Genomic DNA, 25,021 nt, shown 5'->3' with positions numbered 1-25,021 from the left:
GACATCAGCAGATTCCACTGTGGAGTGTTGCAGAGACTGTTAAAATACCCATTAGAACAGAAATTTAAACCTGTGAGTTTTCTTAAAGGTATTCAGAACTGTCCAGGAAAAAGTCAGAAGTGGGTGCCAAAAGCCAGTAAGAACACGATTTCATGCGGGCTCCAAGCTGATCTTCTGGATCTTCTGGTTTAAACTCAGTTTAGGTTACAGGGGGCACATTATAAGGCAAGCATTTGCTATTAGAAAAGTTGCTGGCAGGCAAGTCCTTAGCAGAAGCCTGGACCCCTCTCACAGGTAGTTTCCAGGAACCAAATATCCGCACCTGCAGCTTCCAAGATTGGGGGCTCCTCAGGGGCAAAACCTGAGTACCGGAGGGGAGGCCCAGGAAGGTAGATACTCAGGAATTAGAGGGAAGGGCAGATGCTCACTCTGCCCTGGGAAGGAGAAGGAATGCAAGTACTGAGCCTCAGGAAGCACACTGTCCTTTCCGTGTTGTCTTGTGCAAGCCTCTTTGTAACAACCCATGACTCTCCCTCCGGGAGCCACACACTTGGGGAGCAGCACAATTTATTTTACTTTTTTTTAATTTTTAAAGAGGAAAAAAACAGAAAAATAAAAGAAGTGAACAATCAAAAAATAGCAACAGAAGCAAAATGATAACAGCTACAACAAAAAACAATAGCAATATAGGATTTAAAAACAAGATGATAGGAATTTAATAGTGGTTGTTATATTGCATAGTGTTATCTTCAAAATAGTTGCTCAGATTACCAGATATAGACAAGCAAGATTGATCAAACAGTATAATTTCTCTTTGAGCAGTTTCTTTCCCTTTTACTGTGTCTGTTGTAATTTATTTACTCTTTCAGTTTCTAGTGAGACAATATGATGCTTACACATGCAGTCTGATTTATTTCACTTATGAGTATGGTTTCCATTTATCTCTAAAAGCCTTGAGTTTCTCATTCTTAATGGCTGAGTAGTACTCCATTGTATAAAAATACCACATCTTTTTTATCCATTCCTCAGTTGATGGGCATTTGGATTGCTTCCAAGATTTAGCTATTAAAAATTTAATATAATGTTTCTATATTGCATGCACATATATCACTGTGGTTTGATGCCTTCATTTTTTCTGAAGGGGAATAGCTGGGTCGCATGGAACCTCTAATCTTAGGGGTTTTTTTGAGGAATCTACATACTGATTTCTACAGTGGTTGCACCAGTCTATATGCCCATCAACAATGGAGAAGAGTTTCTTTTTTCTCACAGCCTCTCCAGCATTTGTTATTGGTTAATTTGTTGATGTTGGCCATTCTTTCTGAAGTGAGATGATATTTCAGTGCTGTTTTTAATTTGCATTTCTCAAATGACCAATGGTGTTGAACATTATTTCATGTATTTATTTGCCATTTGTATTTCTTCATCTGAGAATTGTGTATTCATCTCGGATGCCCACTTTTGTATTGGGTGTTTGAAGTTGGGGGGTCCGATTTTTTTTTCAATTCTTATATGTTCTAGATAAAAGTCTTTTGAGGCAAATTTTTTCCCTATCTGAGGGTTTTCTTTTCACTCTATTGGTGATTTCTTTCCATATACAAAAACCTTTTAATAAGATGAGGTCCCAGTTGTTGATTCTTTGAAGTATTTCCTGTGCAGTTTGGTTTTTGTTTATGAACTCTTTGCCTACCCCTATGTCCTTGAGATTTGTCCCTGCTTTGCCTTCCAGTATGTTTAGTGTTTCTGTCTTAATATATAGATATTTGATCCATTTTGACTTAAGTTTAATGCATGATGTCAGACATGGGTCTAGTTTTAAGTCTTCAGCTTGTGGAAAGTCAGTTTTTCCAGCACCATTTATGAAAGAGGCTGTCTTTCTTCCAGTGAACATGTTTGGCTGCTTTGTCAAAGATAAGGTGGCTCAGTGTGTTTGTAGTTGTGTCTGTATCTTCTGTTCTGTTCCATTGATCCTCAGGTCTGGTTTTTTTGCCAGTACCGTGCTGGTATTTTTATAGCAGCTTGGAACAGCAGAATTTAAAAATAAATTTTCTTGAACTCAAGATCAGTGCTCTTTCTACCAACATTTATCTAAGACAGCATAAATGAAAAAATGTAGGAATGAAATGAAAGGCAAATCATTTTCAGGGTTTAGAATTAAAAAGCTAATATATTTGTGAGCAAAACAAAACAATACCGCAGTTCAAGGGTCCTCCTCTAGAGGAAGTTGGTTTGCAGTCTGGGATGGCCCCACCACAGGCTTTGATCTCTGTGTGACTGACAATCCTTGTGCAGTTAGCAGAACGGGAAGTGTGTGTGTGCATGTGTGTGTGCATGTGCGTGCACCCGTGCAAATGCTGGAGATGCACCCAGGGCCTTGGGTCTGTTAGGCAGGTTCTATACTTTCAACCCTGAGCTACATCCTCAGCTCAGGCCCCTTTTCTATGACTCTAGTCTCTCCTTGAACTTTTTCATCCTAGATCATTCTTGCAGATACTCAGACCTGCAAAAAATCAAGAATGAGAAAATATCTTACTTCTTCATTGAGGTGTTCCTTGGAGAAAAACAGTTTTCCACACCAGAGGATGATCCTGCTTGGAAGAATCTGAGAAAAATCCTATCCTGCCACCTATTGAGGACTTTTCTCTTTGCTGTAGGGAAATAACTGGAAAGTGTAGCCAAGGGTGTTTATATGCCTTAACACTGTAAGGAGTGGTGACACGAATCCCATTTTATTTTTAAGACTGTTTTCTTTTCTAAATTGGCAGAAAGGAACCAAAATATATGTAAACAGCGAATAGGCAGGGATGTATTAGGACTGCAAACAGACTGTGGAAAAAGGCAGTACAAACTCTTGCTACAGCGTTTCATCTATGATTAATGGTATTGTTTTCTTTTTTGGGAAACATTGTTTAAATCTCCTTTCTCACTTAATGTCTCCTGCTGGACTGCATTATTGTTCTCCGAAAATTTTTATAGCTGCAGAATCTTCTCCATAGGGAATTCTGCTAGAATTAAAAGGAAAAAAAGCTTGGAAACTGAGTATTTGTATAGCTGTAGAATAGATTTTTGATACCTGTAACTTCTTGTGGCCTGGGAATATTTGTCCACATTGTTGATGTACAAGTTAAAAGCCATCCACCACACCCCATCCTGCTGTCTGTCCTCAGAGGTGGTAAATGAAAACTGGCCTGTGCAAAGGCCAGTTTTTTTAATTGACCACATAAAGTCACTTAGAAGACAATGGAGAAGGGTTAGAAACCTACTAGAAATGCTGTATTTTTCAGAAATTTAAAAAAAATTTTCACTTTAGCCTGTTTACGTGGACAAACTTAGTGATTCTATACCCAGATACATCCTTTGAAGGAGTAGTAAAAATCTAAAATGTAAAACTGAAATTTTTGTTTTCAATGTGTTTTACCAACTGAAGGACTTGGGACTGCCATCTGGAAAACTCCCTACCCATTTTGAGAGACTGGTCAATTACACACTTAGTAGAAGAGCTGTAGAAAATATATTTTCTTATTATTTGGAATGCTGTGTTTTCTCCCATGAATTCCTGACAAAAAAACTTGGATCATATCAAATTTGATTCTTCTAATGCCAATTTCAGAGCTCGTCATCATTGTACATGTAAGTCTTACTTCTAACTTGAGTTCAAGAGTGCAGAGGAAGACTATTTTAGGACGTTTTAATGTCCTACTTAGAAAGTGGTTCAGGGCTTATCACCAAGTATACCATTATGATTCATTTATGAATACAACTATGATCCTATTCACTGTGCTGCATCTTTACCACTGAATAAGTGTTCTTATTTTGTAAATTTGACTTAGATTGTTACCCCAGGGACTGGGTTCCATGGAGATTCTTTCCCGGTCCTTGGTATCCTGAGCAAAGAACTGGACAAGACACACAGAAAAGGCAACCAAAGTGTACATTATTAAAGACAGAAACAAGGTGTTCTGCAGGGCAAAGGCGGGCCAGGAAACAGACTCACAGTTGCCTAAGGTCTTTTATATGTAAATTTCTGAATTTTGCCTCCCCCTCATGCAAATAAAGACATGAGGACAGTCACCTATCAAAAACTCACTGGTTCCTGCCAGATTTAAACCGTCCTACGGAAAGACTTACTTGGCTTCCTAACAGATATAAACAAAGGACTAAAATCATACTTTTCTGATTGGCCCCCAAACGACCAGATGCAAATGTGGCACTGAAAACATTTCTTTCTGACTGATTTTGCATACAATGCTTAGAAGACATTTTGAGTCTTATATTCTGTGCATGTCTCTGGGCTTTTATGATTTTAGACACAATCTACTCAGTTAATTGTCAGTTTACCCCAGTCATAATCTCCTACCTCAAAATGAATCACTTGTATTAGGTGAAAATTTTATGACTTTCTATACTAAAAAAAAATATGTCCCTTAAACTCAGTGCGCATAATTCTTGGGAATATGCTATTTATGATTAAGATTATGCTTTAGATTTTTTGGTATTCACCTACTTTAAAGTGACATCCCCTAAGAGACCTATTTTGGGCTGAAAGCCCTTCAAAAGGAAATGCTCTTCTTACAAATCCCTCTTTGCAGTTGTTAATCTGCTACAGCCCCTGGCATATGCTAGTCATTCTCTAAACACAGGTTGAACTGATGCCACACGTTAAGCCCTTCCCCTGGCTCTCAGAGGCCCTTGTGGGAGCTGTGGTTCTGACACAGGGCCCGTTAGATTATACAGGGAGAATAAACATAGCTCTTATTCTATCAGACAGTTGATATGTTGAGTTTGTGTTTCTTAAAACTGAAGAATGAGTTTTAAGGAACAGTGGAGGTGAAGAGTAGGAAATGTTATTCAGAGAGAGTGAGCTCTTGAGAGAAATAGGAGGGGACTTCAGCGGTTGTTATGGCCCCTGTTTTACAGAGCAAAATCAGGAGGCTAAAAAGCTAAGATCAACTAATAAGATAATAAGTATAGCCTCTTAGGTAATACTGATCTAATGGGGAAGTGGGTCACATAGCAAGTGTACATGGAAATAACAAAGAACTTTCTAGAAGGTCTTGATCACTCACTGAAGTGACTGATGTGTATCTAGACTTTATTGGACTAGGTATTATTACTTATTTTATGCGTTGGGGCCTGGTTGCTTTTGTATTTTTCTTGAGGCCTGTTCTCTGACAGATGTGCTTCCAGCCACAGTTGTAGTGTGTTTTTATCTTTTTTGTAGACTCTCTCAAGGACCTAGATCTGTTTGACCCTATGTAATATTTTTATCAAGCTTAGTTGTCTGTAATATTCCCCCCTCTGAAGAGGTATCACTAATAGCAAAGTTTACAGGGGGATGCTCTAATAGTATTTTTCTTTCTGGCATTGCTGTCTAAGATAAGAAACCATAACAGTTAAACAGGTCAAATAAAGAACATCAGTAAATTTAACAACTAGTCTAAATGTGGCATATACAATACATGAACACAAGATCTTTCCTGCAAAAGCAAAATGTCTCATTAAAAAAATATCATTATCGTAACTGCCAATTCCTCTTAAAATAGCAAGAGGCAGTATGGTAACCATTGTTGATCACCTTATATTTTATTTTTACATTATCTATTATGTCCATCCTTTTGATTTGACTGACTCTGTTCTGACATGTCGCATTTGGTTTTACTCTCTTCAAAAAAAGTATTAAGAACTGTGGGAGTAATAAAACCCAAAATGTGTAACTGTCATTATGTTTTCATGGCTTTGATTTAAATTATCATCTTTTTATCAAAAAATGAGTAAAAAGACAAGGATTTTTATGTCCTGTCTTAAGCAACTGACAGAAAGGGATGACAATTTCTGGCTACTGAAAAGAGCCAGAATCTATGATTCAGAATCTATGAAGAAAGAGCAAACTCTCACCTCCTGCCAGTTATCTCAGTGGGACCTCCAAATAATGTAGGACCTTTTAGATTATACAGGGGAAATAAATGTAACTCTCACTTTGTTAGATGTCTGATATCCTGAGTTTGTGTTTCTTAAAATTGAAGAATAAAATTTTAAGGAGAGATGGAGTTTGAGTAGGAAATTTTATGGAGAGAGAGAAAGAGACCCAGGACCTAACTGGGTTGTCATGGACCCTGTTTTATAGAGAAAATTCAAAATTACAAGGTTGGTATAATATGGGCTAAAGCTACGATCCACTACTAAGATTATAATTTTAGCCACTTAGGTAATACTGATCTAATGGGGAAGTAGATTGTGTAACAGGTGTGTATGGAAAAGAACAAAGAACGTTTTTAGAACGATGGGTGGGGAGATCTTGATCACCCACTGAGATGACTGCTGTCTATCTAGACTTTATTGGACTAGGTTTTATTGCTTATTTTATCCACTGGGGAAGAATGTAGGCCAGGCCATTTTGTATTTATCTTGAGGCCTGGGCCCTAACAGATGTGCCTCTAACCATAGTTATATTATGTTTTTATCTTTGGTATTGACTACCCCTGTTAGACTGCTTTTAAAATTTTAGTTATTTATAATAGTTTAGTTATTTATAATAGTTCCACCCTGGTTTGCCTCCTGGAAACCTATGTGTATATGAATGTGTATGTGGTGTAGGGTGGTGGAATATGCCTCAGAGCCACCACTGACTCTCCCAATACATATGTTGCGTTCTGGTCTTTCCATGTGGGCCATCTTCTGGATTCAGCCCATTGTCTTGATGTTTGCTAAACTGGCTTCATCCTCTGAATTGTCTCTAGATTCACGATTGGCAATGAGGATACACTCTGCTCAGCCTCTAGGGCACTGGTTTTCAAGTGACCTTGTTCTTTGATGGACTCTACTCCCTGCTAAGAGTCCCTCATTTGGTGTATGTTCCCAAATAGCACAGAGGGAGGTAGTTGATTGGGAACCTTTCAGTTCCAGGTAACCAACACTGCCTTAGATAATAGGTAATGCTACTGTTGTGCCATTGTTTTGCTACACTGGATAAGAAGATTATGGCTGAAAAACCATCTTGGCTCTGGACCATCTGCATTATAGAAGAAAGACAGACAAGTGAGCCCTGGCAGATTCCTTTATTCACATCAAAGCTGAATCTCTACCACTCTGCCATGAAGCTGTATTTCCAAAGCCCAAAGTGACATGGGTGCGTCTTCTAAAGAATGTTTAGTTGTGGTGTTTTTTCCAAGTGACAGGTGAAGTCAGGTAGATTCCAGACTAAAAAAAGAAGTGAAGCAGAGCATTGGGAGATGAAAGAGTTTTTCTGCTCAGCACAGGCACCAAGGAAAGCAGTCATAAGAAGCAATCAAGGGCCACTGTGGAAAGGAAAGAATGGTTGGGTGGGTGGAGGTGTGGCTCTGTGGTAGAAGCTTCCTAGTATGCATGGGGCCTTGGATTTAACTCCAAGCACTGAAAAAAATGTTTCAAAGTAAAGAGGAAGCTTTAGTGGGTTTAAAGATTCAAAAGTCTTTGAAGGGGAAAAGCCAGTGGTATTTCCTTTTACAAATCACCCACTCAGCCTTCAGTTCTTGTCTTTACCTCCATTCTTCTGAGAGAATCTCTCTCCCTCCTTGGGTGGCGAGGCAGCCCACACCTTGTCTTTCTTTGTGCTAGCACATAAATAAATGCAAATTTATATTTATAAAAAAATATGTGTTTTATATGTGTGTGTGTAAAATATACACTTTATGTGTCCTTTGCCCATGCTAATGTAAGCACTCTTTGGAAAGCATTCTTGCTTTGTCCTTTGTTGTAACCCTCTCTATGTATTCAAAAATATTGAATGGAAGAATTAAGACTGAGGTTACAGATTGGAGAAATCCGTGAAGTAGGAGGGTAACAGAAAGGGTGCATATACAGACCACAGTAGGAAGAAAACACGGTTGGCTGCCAGTAAAGGCAAGAGATGGAGAGATAAACGAGGGAAAGGAGTGGCTAGATTCCTAGAGCCAGGCACGGGCATCTGCCTTTAACCCGGGTTGCCCCCTCCCCGCCCCCTACCCACCCCCTAGGGATGCAGCAGCTTAATTCCATGGGAGCGACGCCAGGGCTGGGGGGCTCACTGCCTCTGTGCAGGGCTCTTCTCTTCTCCTTAAGCTAAGCGCTAGTTTTGTTTTATCCGCCACAATGGGCTGACCTGCAAGTTGTTAGTTGGTGGCCAGATAAGCAGGGATTGTTTTCCTTCTCTCCGAAATATAATATTTTGATGATGCCAAAAGATTAATTTCTAAAAATGAAATTCTACATAGAATAATAAAGGTATGTGGTTAAAAGTACTCTGCGAATTGAAACTAGTTTTTCCCAGGTTTGGGGTGTGTGTGACTCTGAAGTCTTATAAGGAAGGCTGTAATGCTACATCCTGAAGCAAGTGACACACATTCAGTCAGCTGTCCCTTGGAAGAACTGAGCGCACACCTGTGATCCCAACACTGAGAGACAGGTGGAGCAGGAGGATTTCTGCGGAGTTTAAGGCCATCTTTGGCTACAGAGAGTGCAGGGACAGCCTGGACTACATAGTGACACTTTCAAAAAACAAAAACAAAACAACAAAACTGATATCCTTGTGGAAATATGCTGCTTTTAATAAGCTACTTTTCTTTCTAGAAATTTAACTCTCAGAAAAACTTGTATGACATTCATGCCATATGAGAAAATATTTTTAGGTTTGTAAAAATCTTTTGGAAGGCACAGCTAGTTTTCTGTCATTGTTTGTAAAAGATGACACAGTTGGGAAGGTTGAACGTATGAAGAAAATGGATGGAAATTATGTTGGCTACAATAATGTTTTCTGTGGTTTCTTGCATGGGTTGCTACAGTGTTAGATGACATCTGCCAACCAATTATTACATTCACAGGCATTCTTTTGGATTCAGAACTAAAACTTAAACAGGGTGCATTTGTAGTTACTTAGCATCATGACTTTATAGCTCAAAAATACATTTTTCTTTCTAGAAAGAGCTATATGTGTGAATCTGAAGATTACCTGTGCCACCTGACAGGTTATAAGTAGAAGCCAAATATAATTAAAAAGTTTCCCATTCCTGCATTTGTGCTTTAACCATTATGTGGCAAGGTCCTGCATTCAACCGACAAAATATTTCTCAGGTTATCCCTGCAATGCATCCATTGTAAGGAACCTCACGGGAGATCCACGTATATATAAATAACGTGTGTGTGAGATTCAGAGACCTGCTGACATTGTCTCTGTGAATGCCTGGAATGTTGGTATTGAACAATAAATGAATCTTTGCTCAAAAGCCAGACTGTAATCCCAATATTACACAGGATGGAGAAAACTGATTTTTGTTGTGGACCATACACATACCATCCTACTGCTCCTATCTGGTAGCACTGGATGGTATATTCCAAATTGTACACTTACATATGCTGAGTGAGTGCTTACTGAAAGTATGTCTTTACTGATGACTCAGTGACTGGGGCTGTTTTTACATGTTTATTATATGTATTATATATACATATAGTCAGGCCTAAAATAACTCATGACCTTAAATTTGAACTACAGCCTGGCACTGCTAGTGATTACAACCTGTTAAGTAAAACAAGACTTAAGGGCCCATTTTCCCCACAAAAGCATAAGCCCTTGAAATGAGCTTCCTGCTATTGACAGAGAAAATGGTAAGGCTTTCAAAACAAAACATTTTTTATGGGCTACTAGGTTGGAGAGAGCATTTGCTCTGTATGTGCCCCTCAGCACAGCCAGGGAGGGTCCCCAGACGTCTCTCTTGGTAGTGCCTGAGCTATGTCTTGTACCCTGTCAGCCAGATCTTGGCCTTTGCTCCAGGCAGCTCAGATGACTTCCATGACAAGGTGCTGTAAACTCGAATGACACAGACTGCTCGGGGGAGGTGGGTTTTGAACTCATTCAATAAAGCATGGTGGCTGTGGGAGTGGAGCACTTTTGGGAACAAGGTAACCCTTGATCAGCAAGAGCTCTCTCTCTGTCCAACCTTAATTAACTGATGTCACATGAAAAAGCGTGGTGCCTGGCTCTAGGTCACTGGAAGGGTTGGCTCCTGGTGGTAGATGGTGACAGCCTAATGATCAATGAATGTGCTCTGTTAAACTATGACCCTTTGAAAAGCCAGTTTCAAGTAAAAAAAAAAAATCTCCAAGAATCAGGTTGAAGACGTGCTCTCCTTATAAAGCTGACGTAGGAATGCTGATGTTATTTGGGGACTCTGCTGGCGTACATTTTAAACCACATTGATTTCTTTCTACTTAATCACTTTCGTAAGGAAATAAATGAGTAAAGTCTTGACTTGTGTCATTGGGGTGTTGCTATTGAACAGCAAAGGAATCTTTGCTTGAAAGCCAGAATCCTAATGCTGCATAGAATGGGGAAAACGTCTGATTTGGACTGTGGGGTATGTGCATACCATCTTCTGCTTCGGTTTGGAAACACAGCGTGGTACATTCCGGGTTGGAATGGACTCTGCCCAAATTCCTGACACTGTAGACACGGCCGCTTCAGTGGCCGACTCTATGGTGTCCTGTGCTATGAGCTGCAAAACCTGCTTCTGGGTTTTGTTGACTGGCAATTGAAATATGAATTGCTGGGACTGGGGGTGTACTCAGTGGCAGAGCACATCCCTAGCATGTCTGAGGCTCTGGGTTCCATCCCAAATGCAATCCACGTAAATAAAAGATAAATTGTGAGGCAGCTTTAAAACCAGAGCAAAAGAAAAAACATTTTAAAAAAACTTAATATCACGGCTTATGGTGGGAGATGAGGGGCGGGGAGAGTACAAGGGCTCACCTCTGACACTGCACGCTCCAGTAACTTCTTGACCTGTTTTTGACACCTGAAGTCCAGACATTAATACTCTTTAAATGACCACTTTGAATTTCCTGTTAAGGCCCTGATGCCAGAGATTTCATCTTTCGAATCTCATGATTTGGGAATCACCTAGCATAGCTAAACCTCTAAAGCCAGAAATCAGTAATATCTTTTTTGTGGGTTTGGTGTAGTAAAAGAGCGGGCTTGGTTTCCTATGAAGATTTAAAGTTTCCCTGAGATTTAAAAGCTTTTTACAAACAGTAGCTAACTAAACATCCAGTCCCTTTTTGGATCCTGAAGATCAATAACACTATTATCCTAACCTAAAATATTCTATGTTGTGAAACTGCCATCTAAAAGTCCCAAATAATCTTATCTTCTTGAGGATTAGTCAGCAGTGAGTCAGAACCCCAGGCTGTTGCCCCACACAGTTCCATGCCTGGCATTCCCTAATCTCGGCTGAACGAGAACAAGGCGAACACACACCAAGCTTCTTCCACGTTTCCACCTACCTCCTGACTGCCGCCAAGACAAACCTGAAATTTACAGAAGGAGCAATGCAAGCATCTGCACAGTGACTGGTGTATATGTGTGTCTGGATTCATATACGCATCCTTCCATCATTTTTCCCTAATTGAAGGCCTGTTGTTAAAGAACAGAACTAGTGGTGGAGATGGAGGTCTGTGATGTGTGTGTATGTCTGTGTGTGTCTGTCTGTCTGTGTGTGTATCTGTGATGCATGTGTGTGTGTGTCTGTGTGTGTGTGCGCGTGTGCTTCTGAGACCCTGAGTTCAAGCCCCAGCTCCAAAAATAAATGGGGCCAGTTTTTTTTTCTGGAGGAAAATATACCTATTATTTTTAAAAAATGAGTATCATACTAATTCTGGGTCATGGTTTATCCTGATATACAAATTTCCATGATTTTCACTTTTTTTCTTTGTATCAGGAATTGAACTCAGTACCTTGCACTTGTCAGGCAGGTAGCATATCATGAGCTATATCCTTAGCCCATTTCTCACACCATCTGTGTGGTCTACTGGCAGCTAGAATGCAAACCCTCTGGGCTTTGTCCATTGTCCAAGAAATCAAAGAAAAAGAAACATGGTAATACCCTTCATCACACTTTGTCCCTCTCAGTTTAGCAAGTACCACTGATTCATGGATGCAGTAATTCTAATCAGTGCATTCAGTGCTAATGTCCACTTCAAATTATCTGATAAATACAAGCCCAAAAGGAAGCATGACACAGAGGTTAAGGTCCAGAGTGAACTTTTTGTTAAAAACCAGAGCGCTGTAGCAGTTAGCATCCCAACACACATTTTCACAGTGCTGAAATTTGCAGCTGCATTCTTTACCCCCTCCCTCCCTCACCTCCAAGGGAAGAGGTTCTGTGGGAACTGGTGTGTGTAATTTGAGCTCTGAAGGACCTACCTCTTGAGGCAGAAATCTTTCATTGTGAATTATGTTCAGCCACAAACAACCTTGGTAAGTGGCTCGTGGTCTTAAATTCAAATTTTAGAAACATGATACTGGGGGGAATTATATTTAGATAAAGAGGCTATGTATCATATAGGATTATGTACTATTAAGAACACAGTATGCAAAATCAAAGACAGATGCTTCTCATTTAAAACAAATCGAATATACAAAGCTTCGAGTTAAAAACTAATAAATTAGAAAGCAATAATTTTAGTATGAAAGGAAACATCAGTAGATTTCTTCAGAGAACTCTAGCAACGTAATTGGCAATGTGACTCAGTTTCCGGAAGAAGACTAAGAGAAGGATGTTGGGGTGGGGGAGGAGAGAGGGACAGAGGATGTGGAAAGAGATGTGTCCTGTACATGTTCCCACAAGGGACAGATTCACTGTGTGCCACAAACACATGCAAGGGAATTCTCATTTCAATAGTTAACGTTCCAAATATGCACTTAGAAGCAATTTTAAATTAATGTGAAATTTAAAAGATTGTAATGAAGACAGCAAGTGTTTTAAATATATGTACAACTTCTACATAAATAATGTTACTAAATGTGCAGCAGAGTTTTTTCTAAAGTCAGTCTTATAAATCTTTAAGAAGATAGAAAAACAATGAGGGTAAATCTAACACTGATGGAGTCTTCATGTGGAAATGGATTTCAAGGTGGCTCAGTGTTTCAGGGCTTCAGTGGAAGTCTGTTTAGTCATAAGTTTTCTTTTTAAATAAATGCTGTTGCTGCGATGAAATTTTAATTCTAGTCTCTGGGAAACCAGAATATGATGCCCCAAATACGAGTGTAGGAGATTAGAATATACTCGAAGACATGCAGTTATTACCATTATCCAACTTAAAACATTGTCATCACCCCAAGTAGCCCATTATAAGCCATTCTTCACTCTCCTCCCCAAGCTTCTAGTCCCCAGGAGCCTCCTTTCTCCCTCTGTGGGTTTGCTTGTTTTAGACATTTTATATAATGGAATCATACAATATACAGCTCTTTGTGACTGATTGATTTCACTTAGCATTAATTTGTTGTTGTTTGTTTTGAAATTTACTTTATATAATTCTGGAAGCTGGAAGTTTGCGATCCATCTGCTATCTAGTGTATGCCCTCCCATGGCTATTTCTGTTTCCAAGATTTGTCTATGTTGCAGCATGTGTCAGCACTTTACTCCTGTTCGTTGTCAAGCAATATTCTGCTATCTGGATATAGAAATTTTTTTATTCATTTGCCAGTTGACAGACATTTGAGTTGTTTCTAGTTTTTGGCTATTATGTGTAATGTTGCTGTGGACATTTGTGTACAGGTTGTTAGGTGGGTGTGTGTTTTGTCTGCTCCTGGGGAGGCACCTATGAGTGTAAGGGTTGGGTCGTAAGTTTAGCCTATGACTAATTCTGTTTAACCTTTTGAGGAACCTCCATGCTGTTTTCCAAAGTGTCTGTGCTATTCTTTAACCCTACAAGCAGTACATAAGGGTTGTAATTTTTCTACGTCCTTCACAATAATTATTATTGTCTTTTTATTTAAGGTAGCCTAATAGACATGAAGTAGTATGTTGTGATTTTTAAATGTTCATTTTTTATTACTAAGGATTCCTTCATCGGTTCATATGCTTATTGGTCACTGGTACATCTTTGGAAAACTGTCTATTTAGGTCCTTACTCCATTTTAAAAATTGGGCTGTCCTCTCATTAGCAATAAATATTGTGAAAATATCATTTCTAGCTTGTATATTGTTATCAGTGGCTATGATTTCAGAACAATGCTTAGGCAGGGATGATGGAAATGGATGTCTGCCTCTTCCACTGACAGCAGAAAAGCTGAGGTTTAGCATACCTTCCCCCTGGCCATGAGAGAACTAGTTAGTAGCGAGCTGCAGAGAGAAATGACTCTACATCAAAAACTAGAAAACAGATTTTTCCATGATTTACACAGCCACGGGTTGCTTAACAGCAGGAAAATGTTCTGAGAAATTTGTCTTAGGCAAGTTCCTTGTTGCGTGAACATCACAGAGTATACTTACATAACCTAGGATGGCCATGACGTCCCTAGGCTTATGTGACCACTATTATTTATGCAGTCCACTGTTGACCAAACTGCGGTTTATCATGTTCAGCTAAAGCTCCTTTCTTACTGAAAATAACCTTTTGGTTTTGATATACTAGGGGCACAGGAGTGGCATCTGGTAGATAAAGGAGCTGGGGACATGTCCTGAAGTTGCATTGAGTTCTATAAACATAGAAGTTCCCTGAAGATACTTACAGTCTTTTCATGAGTTATCTTTGAGCCCTAAAAGTGACAGCAAGTTTGTCTGGTGCATAATGACCTCTGCTGGGAGTTCATTCTGTTAGTATCCATCACAGTGGCTTTGAAGAGCTTTAGAAGAAAGAGATTTAATCTCTGGGCTTTCAATGTGGTTGTGAAATAAAGCCTTCTTTGATTGGAAACTTACTCTTCCTACTGAAGAAAAAAATAACCTTCCATTTTGCCTCATGAAATGAAGGTGGGAAATCCAGGGTGGCTTTCTGCCTGACACGTGACCAATGAGGAAGGAAAGCTGGGGTTTTTGTTGGTTATAAATTTCTACCTACTAGACAAAGTTGTACCTACTAGACAACACGGAACAGGAAAACAATGGATAATCACATAGGAGCATAGAAAGTATCATTGTTTAAATAACACACTTTGGTTTGTTAAGGCAATTAGTCCACACTGCTTGACTGTCATTGTCTTTTCTAACAAAAACATACATGATGAAACACATTTTATTGGTCTGCACTGCTTTCTGTCATTGTGTGATATACTTTTCTGATTTAAAAAACTGTATGCTCCTCATGATTATACTGTCATTGATTTTGATGAAAAAGGACATGTTCATTCATTAGGATATAAAATCATTCTTTCAAATAGACCTGTAGGCTACCATGGCAAACAGTGGAAAATTTTAATACCCACCCCTTTGGGGAATTGTTGATCATTTATTGCACTCCATGCTTAAAAATGAACCATCCTGTGGACCTGTTATATACATGGGCAGTGCAACTGAGCTAGTGGAAAAGAACAAACCTGAACTGCCTATGGTGTGAAGACACACACCTTTATGAATGTACCATTAATAAGACAGTATCTCATATATAGAAAATGCTCAAAAAATATTCACTGTATCTTCCTTACTCTGGCAGGCATGTGGACATTAAATTGCCGCAGAGAAATATTTTAACATGTAACAATGTGATTTCAAAGCATTTGAAGAATAAGTTTTCCTGTTAGGCAATCATCTTGGGGTTTCCATTAAGTTTTATGAGATCCAGCTTTTCTATTTCCTCAACAATAGTGCTATGCTTAGTGTCCAGTTACTTGGAAATATAGCTTCCTTTTATTTTTTTTTTCTTTGCTTTAGTTTACTACTTTAATGGAGTGTCCTCATTCCAAGTGAAAAATGCATTGATTTTGGGTGAGACAAATTATATAGAACAGTATTTTCTTAGCACCCCCGCCAAGTTTTCTAATAACTCCCATTTTTTCCCCAATATTCTGCCACCACTCAGGTTGTCTTTGGACTGGAGGATAGCACGAGAGTGCAGAGAAAAATCTTAGGAGGGTTAACTTACTATTTAAGGAATTGTAAATGTAGTACTTTTCTCATCTGGGCATGGTTTAGTTCCTTGAGGTTATAGGTTCTCAGGAGTACGGTGTTCTAGATTGCTGATACATAGTCACATGATTTGTAAACCAAAGTATCAGGTACCTACGCTATGAAAATGAAGGGTTGTCCTGGATGGGAGAACAGATTGTCTCTGCTCAGATCACAGAGCCAACTCCAAGCAGTGCCAGAATTCTCTGCAGTAAGATTTGTTGTTCTTGTCCAGCACAGAAACAATGGCTCAGTTAAGTCTCCGGAGTTCCAGTCCATAAAGAAAGGCAGAAACTATTCTGGCCAGGAAAATTTTCAGGGTAGTTGTTAATCAGTTTCTGGCTGTGGCTTTAGAAAAACCTACTGATGTTGAGCTACATAACGCCTTAGAAAATCCCTAAAGATGAGTAAAGCACAAAATGTATATTTGAATGGGATGACTTGTTCTGAAAAGAGACAAAAATCATTCCTTAGGAAAGAAAAATCATTTGCTCAAATCGGATCTCTTAGGCTACCACAGCAAATGGTGGAAAGTGTTTTAAAATCTGCATGCATCTCTATATAATACAGTACTGGTATCAGCCTAGTGAGTATCTTGTGACCCTGTACAGGTCACCTCTCCAGACCTCAGTTCCCTCATCTGTAAAGCAAATCACTGGACTAGATGCTTTCAGATCTCTTGGAGTTATTAATAGACCAACTGGATCTATATGAAATGGTGATTTCAATTTAAATTAGTAACTTTGAGCCATTTTATCTAACATAGTTGTACTTTGATACAGGACCTATTGTCTATAAAAGTTACCTTAAAATATTAATTTATATCATCGCAACATTGAAAGAGCATATACTATTCACTTCAAATTCTTCTTTGCAATTACATACGCAGAAAAATACTCTGTGATAGAAATGGGAGAGGCAATTTGGTCCTCTGACCTCTACTCTTTGCTAAGGGTCACTGATCCTGGGCCCTGTCTCCTGCTTTCACCAGACATCACAGCTTTCTCTGCAGGATGCGGAGGAGGAAGAGGGATGAGAAGATGAGGGGAAGGGAAGAGGGCCCCTTATTGGTAGTCAGTGAGGGCTTCAAGGGAGGCTCGACCCCGTAGGATCTCGGTCTTGAAAGGTCATGTAGTTGAGACAGTCACACTGGATGGCCGAGAGCCTTAGTCCCATCTCGTGTTCTACAGATGAGGGAACTGAATCTGGAGAGAGAGGTGACTTGTCCAGGGTCACACAGCTACTCATGGGATGGTACCAGTACTGCACGGTATAAAGACACATATAGATTTTAAAGGACATGCTTGTCAAATGTCACTAAGAGTGGTCCCTGTGAGACATGCTTGTCAAATGTCACTGAGGGTAGCCAATTCCCTTTTCACTGTGCCTTGAAAGAAAGAATGTGTAGATTATGTGACACAAACCAATGGCCTCTAAAATTAATTTTCCAAATGAGGAAACTAGCTCAAAAGAAAAATGACTGATCCAAAAACATCACTGCTCAGCTAATGACTGCATTATGCCTAAGACACAGATAATTTCTCTACTGTATAAAAAAATTGTTGGAGCTGGAGATTTAGCTCAGCGGCATAAGCGCCTGCTTTGTAAGCAGGCAGTCCTGAGTTCGATCCCCGGTACTGATAAAAAGGAAAAAGACAAAAAAAAATTGTTAATTGTATATGTGTATGGGATAGAGTATGGGAATTTGATACATGTATAATAATTTAATTAAGATAGTTAGAATTCCTATCTTAAATAACCAAAGAGTTGTATTTGCACATAATTATTCTATTTATTAGGTACAGTCTGATATTTCCCTTTTATCCAGAAAAATATTATATAGGCCTACACACCAGATAATGCATACTGGTATGAAGAAATCCAACATTAGAAATATGTTTGAGATGACATTTAATCTCAAAAGTTTTGAAGAAGTTATTTTATATTACTATGGTGACATCTTGATGTTCTCAACAGATGCCTTTTGGGTAATATAATATTTAGGTTATGTGGTATAAAGTAACTATAATATTTGTGAACAAGAGTTGAACTAGAAAAGTGAATTAAGAGAAAATTGTTTTCAATGAATGCCTGCGTACATAATTTAGAAAATATGCAAGGCAATTTGCAAATAATACATTTTAATAATTTGTTTTCCAGGACCAAGTTCAGGTTCAACATTAAAAAGTCCTGAACTGAATTTAAAAGGCACCCAGCACGTCTTGCAAGCAGGCCAGACACTCACTCTCAAATGCAGGTAAGAGGCTGTGTTCGTTTAGGAAAGATCTACTTGCTTTTCTCAAGGCAAAAATCCCTCATCCACTAGTAGAGTAGAAAGGACACCTTCCAGGTAGAGAGGTAGAGACCTGGGGGTCTGCTGGGATCTGATTCTGCAGCTACATGTATCCTGCTTCCCCACAAGGGTGATTCCCAAGGAAGAGGCAGCATTACCCCCCTTAGAGGACAGCTGGGAATGATGATGCACAAACATTTTTGTATCTTTAATGAGCATTAGCACACCCATGATTATACCAACACAGTTCATAAAGCTAAATCTAGGAAGCGGCCTGTATGTCTGTCAACAGATGAATGAAAAAAAGACCGTGGTATTTATGCATAATGGAGTACTATTGTGCCATAAAGGAGTATGAATTTGAGTAATTTGTGGTAAAATGTATGCAATTTAAGACCATAATGTTAAGTGAAATAAACCAGACTTACAAGTTTAAATACCACATAGTATATCTTACATAAGAGACCTAAAATATAAATTAAGAGCAAAATAAAAGATAGATAAAAAGAAGTAGGGAGATAAATTTTATTCAAAAGGGAAGGGATCAAGAGATGGGGGGAGGTGGAAAAGAAGGGGGAGGGGAAGGGAAGGAAAAAAGGTAAGATGTATATGTCCATGTACCCACTCCCCGCAAGGAAGCAATCATTATGCAATGTGAGCATGTGCTAATACAAATAAAAACTGGAAAAAAAGCAAAAAGACATATTTTCCCCCCCACGGAAAAAGGATGATGACCACACTTAAGAGAAAACCTCAAAATAATGTTTCCTACTGGCAAAATGGATGCTTAAGTACTGGTGCTAAGTTCTGGTGCTAAGTCCTTGTTTTGCTGTCTCCGCCTGCAGGACTGAAGCACCCCACTCGTGGACCTTTCCAAAAATTCTGCGTAAGGATAAACGGCTCAGCATAATTAAATCTGCCTGTGAAACAGACACCGAACAATTCTGTAGTACCTTGACCTTGAATTCAGCTCACGCAAACCAAACTGGCTTCTACAGCTGCAAATATCTGCCTTCCGCTGCTCCAAAAGGGAAGCAAACAGAATCTAAGATCTATGTATTTGTTAATGGTAAGATTTCTCTTTTCTATATCTATTTGCTGTACCTTGGTAGTGGATCATACATCAACCCCTGATCTTGTGGTAAGGTGGCTTTCCTAAGAAAGGCCAGGAAAGAGATTCCAATACAGTTGTACACATTTACAGAATGCATTTTTAATACATTTCTTGAGCATCAATTTCAACCACAAGTTTTAAAGACCCGGTCAGTAAATGCTAAGGGACAGATGCGTGCCTATTTGTTTTACCAGAGTACCCACAGTATCTAGAGTAGGGTCTGGTACACAGTGGGATAGTCAGTGAATGATAGGATATTAATTCTAATTCTAAATTATTGGAAAGCCCAAAATAGGATAGGAGACCTTGGTCCATTGACACAACTGCATTCTCTTATATGTTACAATCATAAAATATTGTTTTATTTTAGCACTTAGCATGTGCAAGAATGCTTCCTGTGTTTGAGGCCATGCTCACAATTATGTGTGCAGCACAATTTTTTTTGCTAAATTAGTATATAATATTGCTATAATTCCTAGCAGTTAGAAACTTGGTTCCCTCTGATAATAGTGTGTTGTTTCATGCTCATTAAGCAAGCACGGTGATGCTTTAAAACTTGACATACACCATTGTAGAGCAGAAAAGGCCAAAAGATAAAAATTAACCATTTTCATTATAATTTAATTCTTTCCTTAGAGAAGGAATACATGAAGTAATACTCAATAAGCACAAAATTCTTAAGAGACTATACACTGACACTAGAAATGGACCCCTGGGAAAAAATGAGAAAAATGGCTTATCATTTGTTCTTCCTGATTTAGTTTCAGTTTCCAAGACTTGTTGAGGGGGGCCTAGGGAATATAAAGCAAAATTAGTAGGGATTGAAAACAAGACAACCAGCTATCGGCATGAATAAAGGTCTCTACCCTGGGTCCACCTCCTGGTACGCTCAGGAACAAGGTCTTTGCAGTGGAGGTAGTACAGTAGCTTTAACATTTTGGTGCAATTCTTTTTTAAATTTTGAAGTAAGACTAGTAGCCAATCTTCTAAATGAGCATAATATGTCATTCTCCAGGTTCACAGTTAGTCTAGCAGCAGTAATACATAATACTACTGTCAGCTATTGTCAGCTTGATTTTTTTTTCTTGTATCTGAACTTGAACTCAGGGCCTTTTCACAGAGCTGCATCCCGTTTTGTTTGTTTATTAGACAGAATCTTAGTCCCTAAGTTACTTATGCCAAGCTCAATCTTACAATCCTTAGCCACCCAGACTGCTGGACTTGGAGGTGTACACCAGCATACCTGGCTTGTCAGTCTGATTTGACTGAGCCCCTGTTTTATGTGGTTTTTGTTTGGTTTGGTTTGGTACTGGGGATCGAGCTCATGACTTCACGCCTAACAGGTGCTGTGCTATGTCCCCAGCCCCCAAGCCACTTTTATGTCCCTTCTCCTCAAGCTCTGTTCTGACAGGGGTGGCTAACAGCAGGGACTAAATGCCCAGCAGTCTGTTGTCACATGGATACATCAGCTCTTTCCAGGGAAAAGTCAGCGGCAGGCTGGGAAATTGTGAGCAGGAAGTTAGTCCACTTCCACAGGAGGGAAGAGAGCATGGAAAACAGAAAGTAGGCCAGAGTGGAGCGGGTGCAGAATTATGAACAGAGACTTTGAGAGAGACGATTTTGCAGCCCAAGGGGAAAGAAGATACAATGCATGATAGTGATGAGAGAAAAAATAATGTACCCAGCCATTTGTTCTCTTTCTAGTACCAAAGCATCTTACGTTCTTCCAGCACATGGAGAAAAGAAGGCACTTTGCAATGGGTCCTAGAGGCTTCCTGTTTCTCTGAGGAATGGGGGAACAAAACATTCATACCAACATTCTCCTAAACCTTTCTCCGTCATTTATAAGTCCAACTTGCAAACAGGCACTTACATGAATCAAAGAAATCATCTTTTTTTCCCTAAGAAACAATGTTCGCTTCTTTTTCCATTTAATATCCCAGGATTATGGACCCAGTAAGTAGAGATTAGAGTCTACTCCTACCAATCCTCTTTTACAATAGAAGAGAAACTTAGCTATTTAAAATTATTTCCGTTTCACCTACACAGAGAAAATTTGGCAAACAACCATTACTCTGGGTGTCAGATCAGTTGTTCATCTAATTTCAAGAGGGCAAGAAAGTTTCATATCTCTTGATTACTTTTATCTGCAACATGCCTCCCCAGGGCAGTGTCTGGCACGCAGCAAAATTTCACTAGTTGCTAAATGAATAAATGAATTGGCTAACAAGTGATCTGTGGGATACATTGTTTAAACCATTATTAACATAAACTCTAGAGTTAGTGGGAAAGAGAGACAGGATCGATTACTGATGTCTGATGTGGGTTTGGGACTATTGTTGGTCCTTGTGCTATGAATTTGTCATGTCTGCTCTGCTAACATAGCATAAAGTTATAAGTCCCAATATTCCTGCATAATTTGTTAGACACCAGAAAATTACCTATTTCAAAGATTGTTCTAGGAAAAGGAAGAATTGTGAAATGCTTTGTACTTCAGGGTTTATTATGACACACAATATTTATGTTCAAATGAATATTCTATGAGTTCATTGGAAAAATAGGACGTATACTGGGGCTGATTATTTTTGAATAGTACAAACAGCAAGAGGTATTTGAGATGATAGTAATAGTTACAGGAAAGCATCGTGAATCTTGTTTGCTAATTAAATTTCACCGTCTGATTTTTAGGGATCACTTGCCCTGTGCCTGTAACTGCCCTACTATGTAAAGCAAGGCCTATCTTGTTGTCTTTTTCCTGGCAGTTGTCATTAGTCTTACTTTATTAAAGTCCAGAATGGCTGTGATATGATCCACTAAACAATTAGAATTTTTTCTAATAGACTAACATGTTATGTATTGTTGTTTTCATGATTTTACTCTCTGAGAAAATTTGGTCTTCTGCTTCCATTTTTAGTGAACATTCTCATGATAGGTTTATTTTAGTTTGGGGGCCCAATACCTGTCTCTGGTAACTCAGAGGATTGTCTGTGAGATTAATAAAACTCCAAACATTTCCTATTACATGACTGTAATCACTCACTAGATATTAACTCACTATGACTTATTTACTGTTGAATATTTACTTCAGAACATGTTAGTCTCTTTGATGATTTCTAACCTTGATAAACATGAGCAGATATGCTGGCATTTCATTTTCGTTTTCTATAAAGAAACTGTATGACAAACTCTGTTTAGATATCTTTTGAAAAGGCAGATTTCTGGTCTATTCTTTTGTCTGCATATCAGCAAATCCGTGTGCATTATGAATAAACTAGTAATTAGACATTATTGATTGCTGCTGCATAAGACACAGTTTCACATAGGCACTGATTTGCATATTAGCATCCAATATCTAGTATATAGAAAAAATAATATGGCCACTTTATCACCACAGCTTGTATAAATCTTCCAAATCTAGTACAATGCATTAAATAATTTTAATTACTAAAGTAATTATATTTAACTACTTTAGTTAGTTACTCAATTGTCTGGCAAATTACATTTCCCATTAATATGATTTCTTACATTTGTCATGTTATTCTTTACTTAAACAAATGGTTTTGTTTATATTATGCCACTTAAGCCTTCCCACAGTGCAGTGAAGTATTGCTCTTTTCATTCTTCTCAAATGAAGGCCTGAGAATCTACTTTCCAACAAGACTCTGTAGAGGGCATGGGAAATGCAGAAATCTGTTTAGTGGGAAAAAGCACAGGTGGTCTCGGTGGTGGGAGCGGGGAAGGGACAGGAAGTCTGCTGTGTGCACCAAGGCAAGAGAGGGGTGACCCCAGCCCACCACAGTGGTGGTGAAGGAGCTGGTGGATTTCAGGGATTCCTTCAGCCCCGGGGTTAGATGGCTGGTGGGTGGGGGGAGCAAAGAACCAGAGTGGATTCAAATTCCACAAGGAACAATAAGGCAGCTCGTGCCCAGTCCTCTAGCCACGTGGTCCTCTGTTCCACTCAATTGCTTTCAGGTCCAATGGCATCATCGCCATTGTCATCACCCCAGATGCACCTTGGTGTAGTCTGTGCACTTGGCTTTTGAATTAGAATAACTGAAAAACTATTAGTAAAGCTTTAAAATTTGAGATCATAGAAAACTGCAATATAACTCCTAATTTGTTGCTAATTTTAAAAGATTTCTAGAAGAATAATAATGTTAGGGCTGGCTAGCTAGCCCCTCTAGAGAAAAAATAACACTTTCATACTTGTTTTTGATGCTCTGGTATGCACAAGAAATTGACTATAGGCCAGCCTTTTCTAAAAGTTGGAGGATTGCATTAAAATTATTATAATGTATGAATTGTGACTGAAAAGTATGAAAAGTGACTGAAGAGTTTTTACACAGCCTCTCCAGTGTATTTAATATTTTGTCAATATCTTCAGTTTAGTTAGCAAAACTTTGAACTCAGCAAGTTAAGTTTCCTACACTGTAAAATTAGATTGCATTCCTTCTTTCTCCAGCCCCAAACCTATAGGAACTACCTCAATAGAAGTCTTCACTTTAAAGGCTATAATTAGAAAGTGAAAAAACTGGGGGAGGGGGAGGGCTGGGTGAGTATCTCTTGCTTTTTCCTGTAGAAAGAAACTTATCTTTTTTCCTTCTCTTTTCTCGGTTGTTCTTCTTTCTGAGTCTGTTAAAGGAAATAGGTTGGAGTGTTTTAAAAATATTGTTTTTTCCACTGCTTTTTCATGTGCGTAGAATGATGAGATCTGCATTCACAGAGCTAGAAAAATTAGCAGACATATTGGGTCTATAACCAAAAACTAGTAGGGTTTCTAACAGTACACGTATTCTGCAGAAGAAGAACTATGCATTTATTTACATAAATATGTTTAGTAGGAAAAACCTCTAATGGAGCCTGAGCAAGTAATAATCCTAACCCCGTAGATGTTCTGAGGATTCTGTATACACATCTGTACACTTGAGGTTTTCTTTTTCTTTTCCAGTCATATTTTATTGGTATACAGAATGAGAATTTGTATCTGCACATGATATAACTTGTTTCTTTTTTTTCCATTCTTCTACCCTCCCTTCAACCCCTCCTCCCTCCTCATTTACAAAAGCTTTGTTTTCATTTTTTCCTTTTCTCACTTTAAAAAAACAACAACTTTTCCCTTTCCTTTCCTGTCGCCCACCCTTGTTCCCCTTCGCATTTGAACATTTTCTTTCTATTTCATAATAACTCTAATACATTTGGGTCCTTCTTTACAGTTTACTTGAGGTTTTCTTAAAAGCATTTACCATTATCGCAGAGTGCAACTGAGTTGCTATTTTCTCCATTTTTCATGTCAGAAACAACCTTGACTTTCGCAAGAGAGGCAGCTCATAAAGTGCCCAGCCAGGGAGAGGTCCCAGTCAGAAGCCAGGTGAGGGCTAGTCCCCCCCACACCCCCCACCCCGCACTGCAGGGGAGCTCTTGACCTCAGCCTATGACCTGCTTGTTGTTTAGTCTTTGAGGACATAAATTACATCATTGTTACATTTTAAAAATCTCAAATTCAATTTTTCTTTTAAGCTACTTTCAGACTGTGTTTTTTAGTAATAGACCTTAGAGAAGCAAATTCTGGACACGGAGGTTTGTGTTGGCATCCCCTGGGGACAGAGCTTTGTTCTGGCTCCTGCTGTCTGCATTCTGGTGTCTCTGCTACATCCCTCACACAGCACGAGGAAGGACCACAAAGCGGAGCATTTGGGTGTTTTAAAACATCCCAGCCCATTTGTG

At 38.9% G+C, this 25,021-nt stretch overlaps 1 protein-coding gene across 3 annotated transcripts in view; it reads left to right on the top strand.

Annotated features, from left to right (window-relative positions):
• Flt1 (fms related receptor tyrosine kinase 1) overlaps positions 1 to 25,021 on the top strand; it is a 166,883-nt gene that overhangs the window by 9,918 nt on the left and 131,944 nt on the right. For all 3 annotated transcript variants that reach the window (XM_003477257.4, XM_013141002.2, XM_023560475.2), the window contains exons 3-4: positions 18,051 to 18,147; positions 19,029 to 19,252. In XM_003477257.4, the coding sequence (XP_003477305.2) occupies positions 18,051 to 18,147; positions 19,029 to 19,252 (321 nt within the window). The remainder of the gene's footprint in view (positions 1 to 18,050; positions 18,148 to 19,028; positions 19,253 to 25,021) is intronic.

Source organism: Cavia porcellus, unplaced genomic scaffold, assembly GCF_034190915.1.
Source record: "Cavia porcellus strain 051 isolate PalLab524CR breed Dunkin Hartley unplaced genomic scaffold, mCavPor4.1 scaffold_21, whole genome shotgun sequence".
Taxonomy (NCBI): domain Eukaryota; kingdom Metazoa; phylum Chordata; class Mammalia; order Rodentia; family Caviidae; genus Cavia; species Cavia porcellus.
Note: the sequence above shows the minus strand (reverse complement) of the source record. Positions and strands in the feature narration are given on the sequence as shown.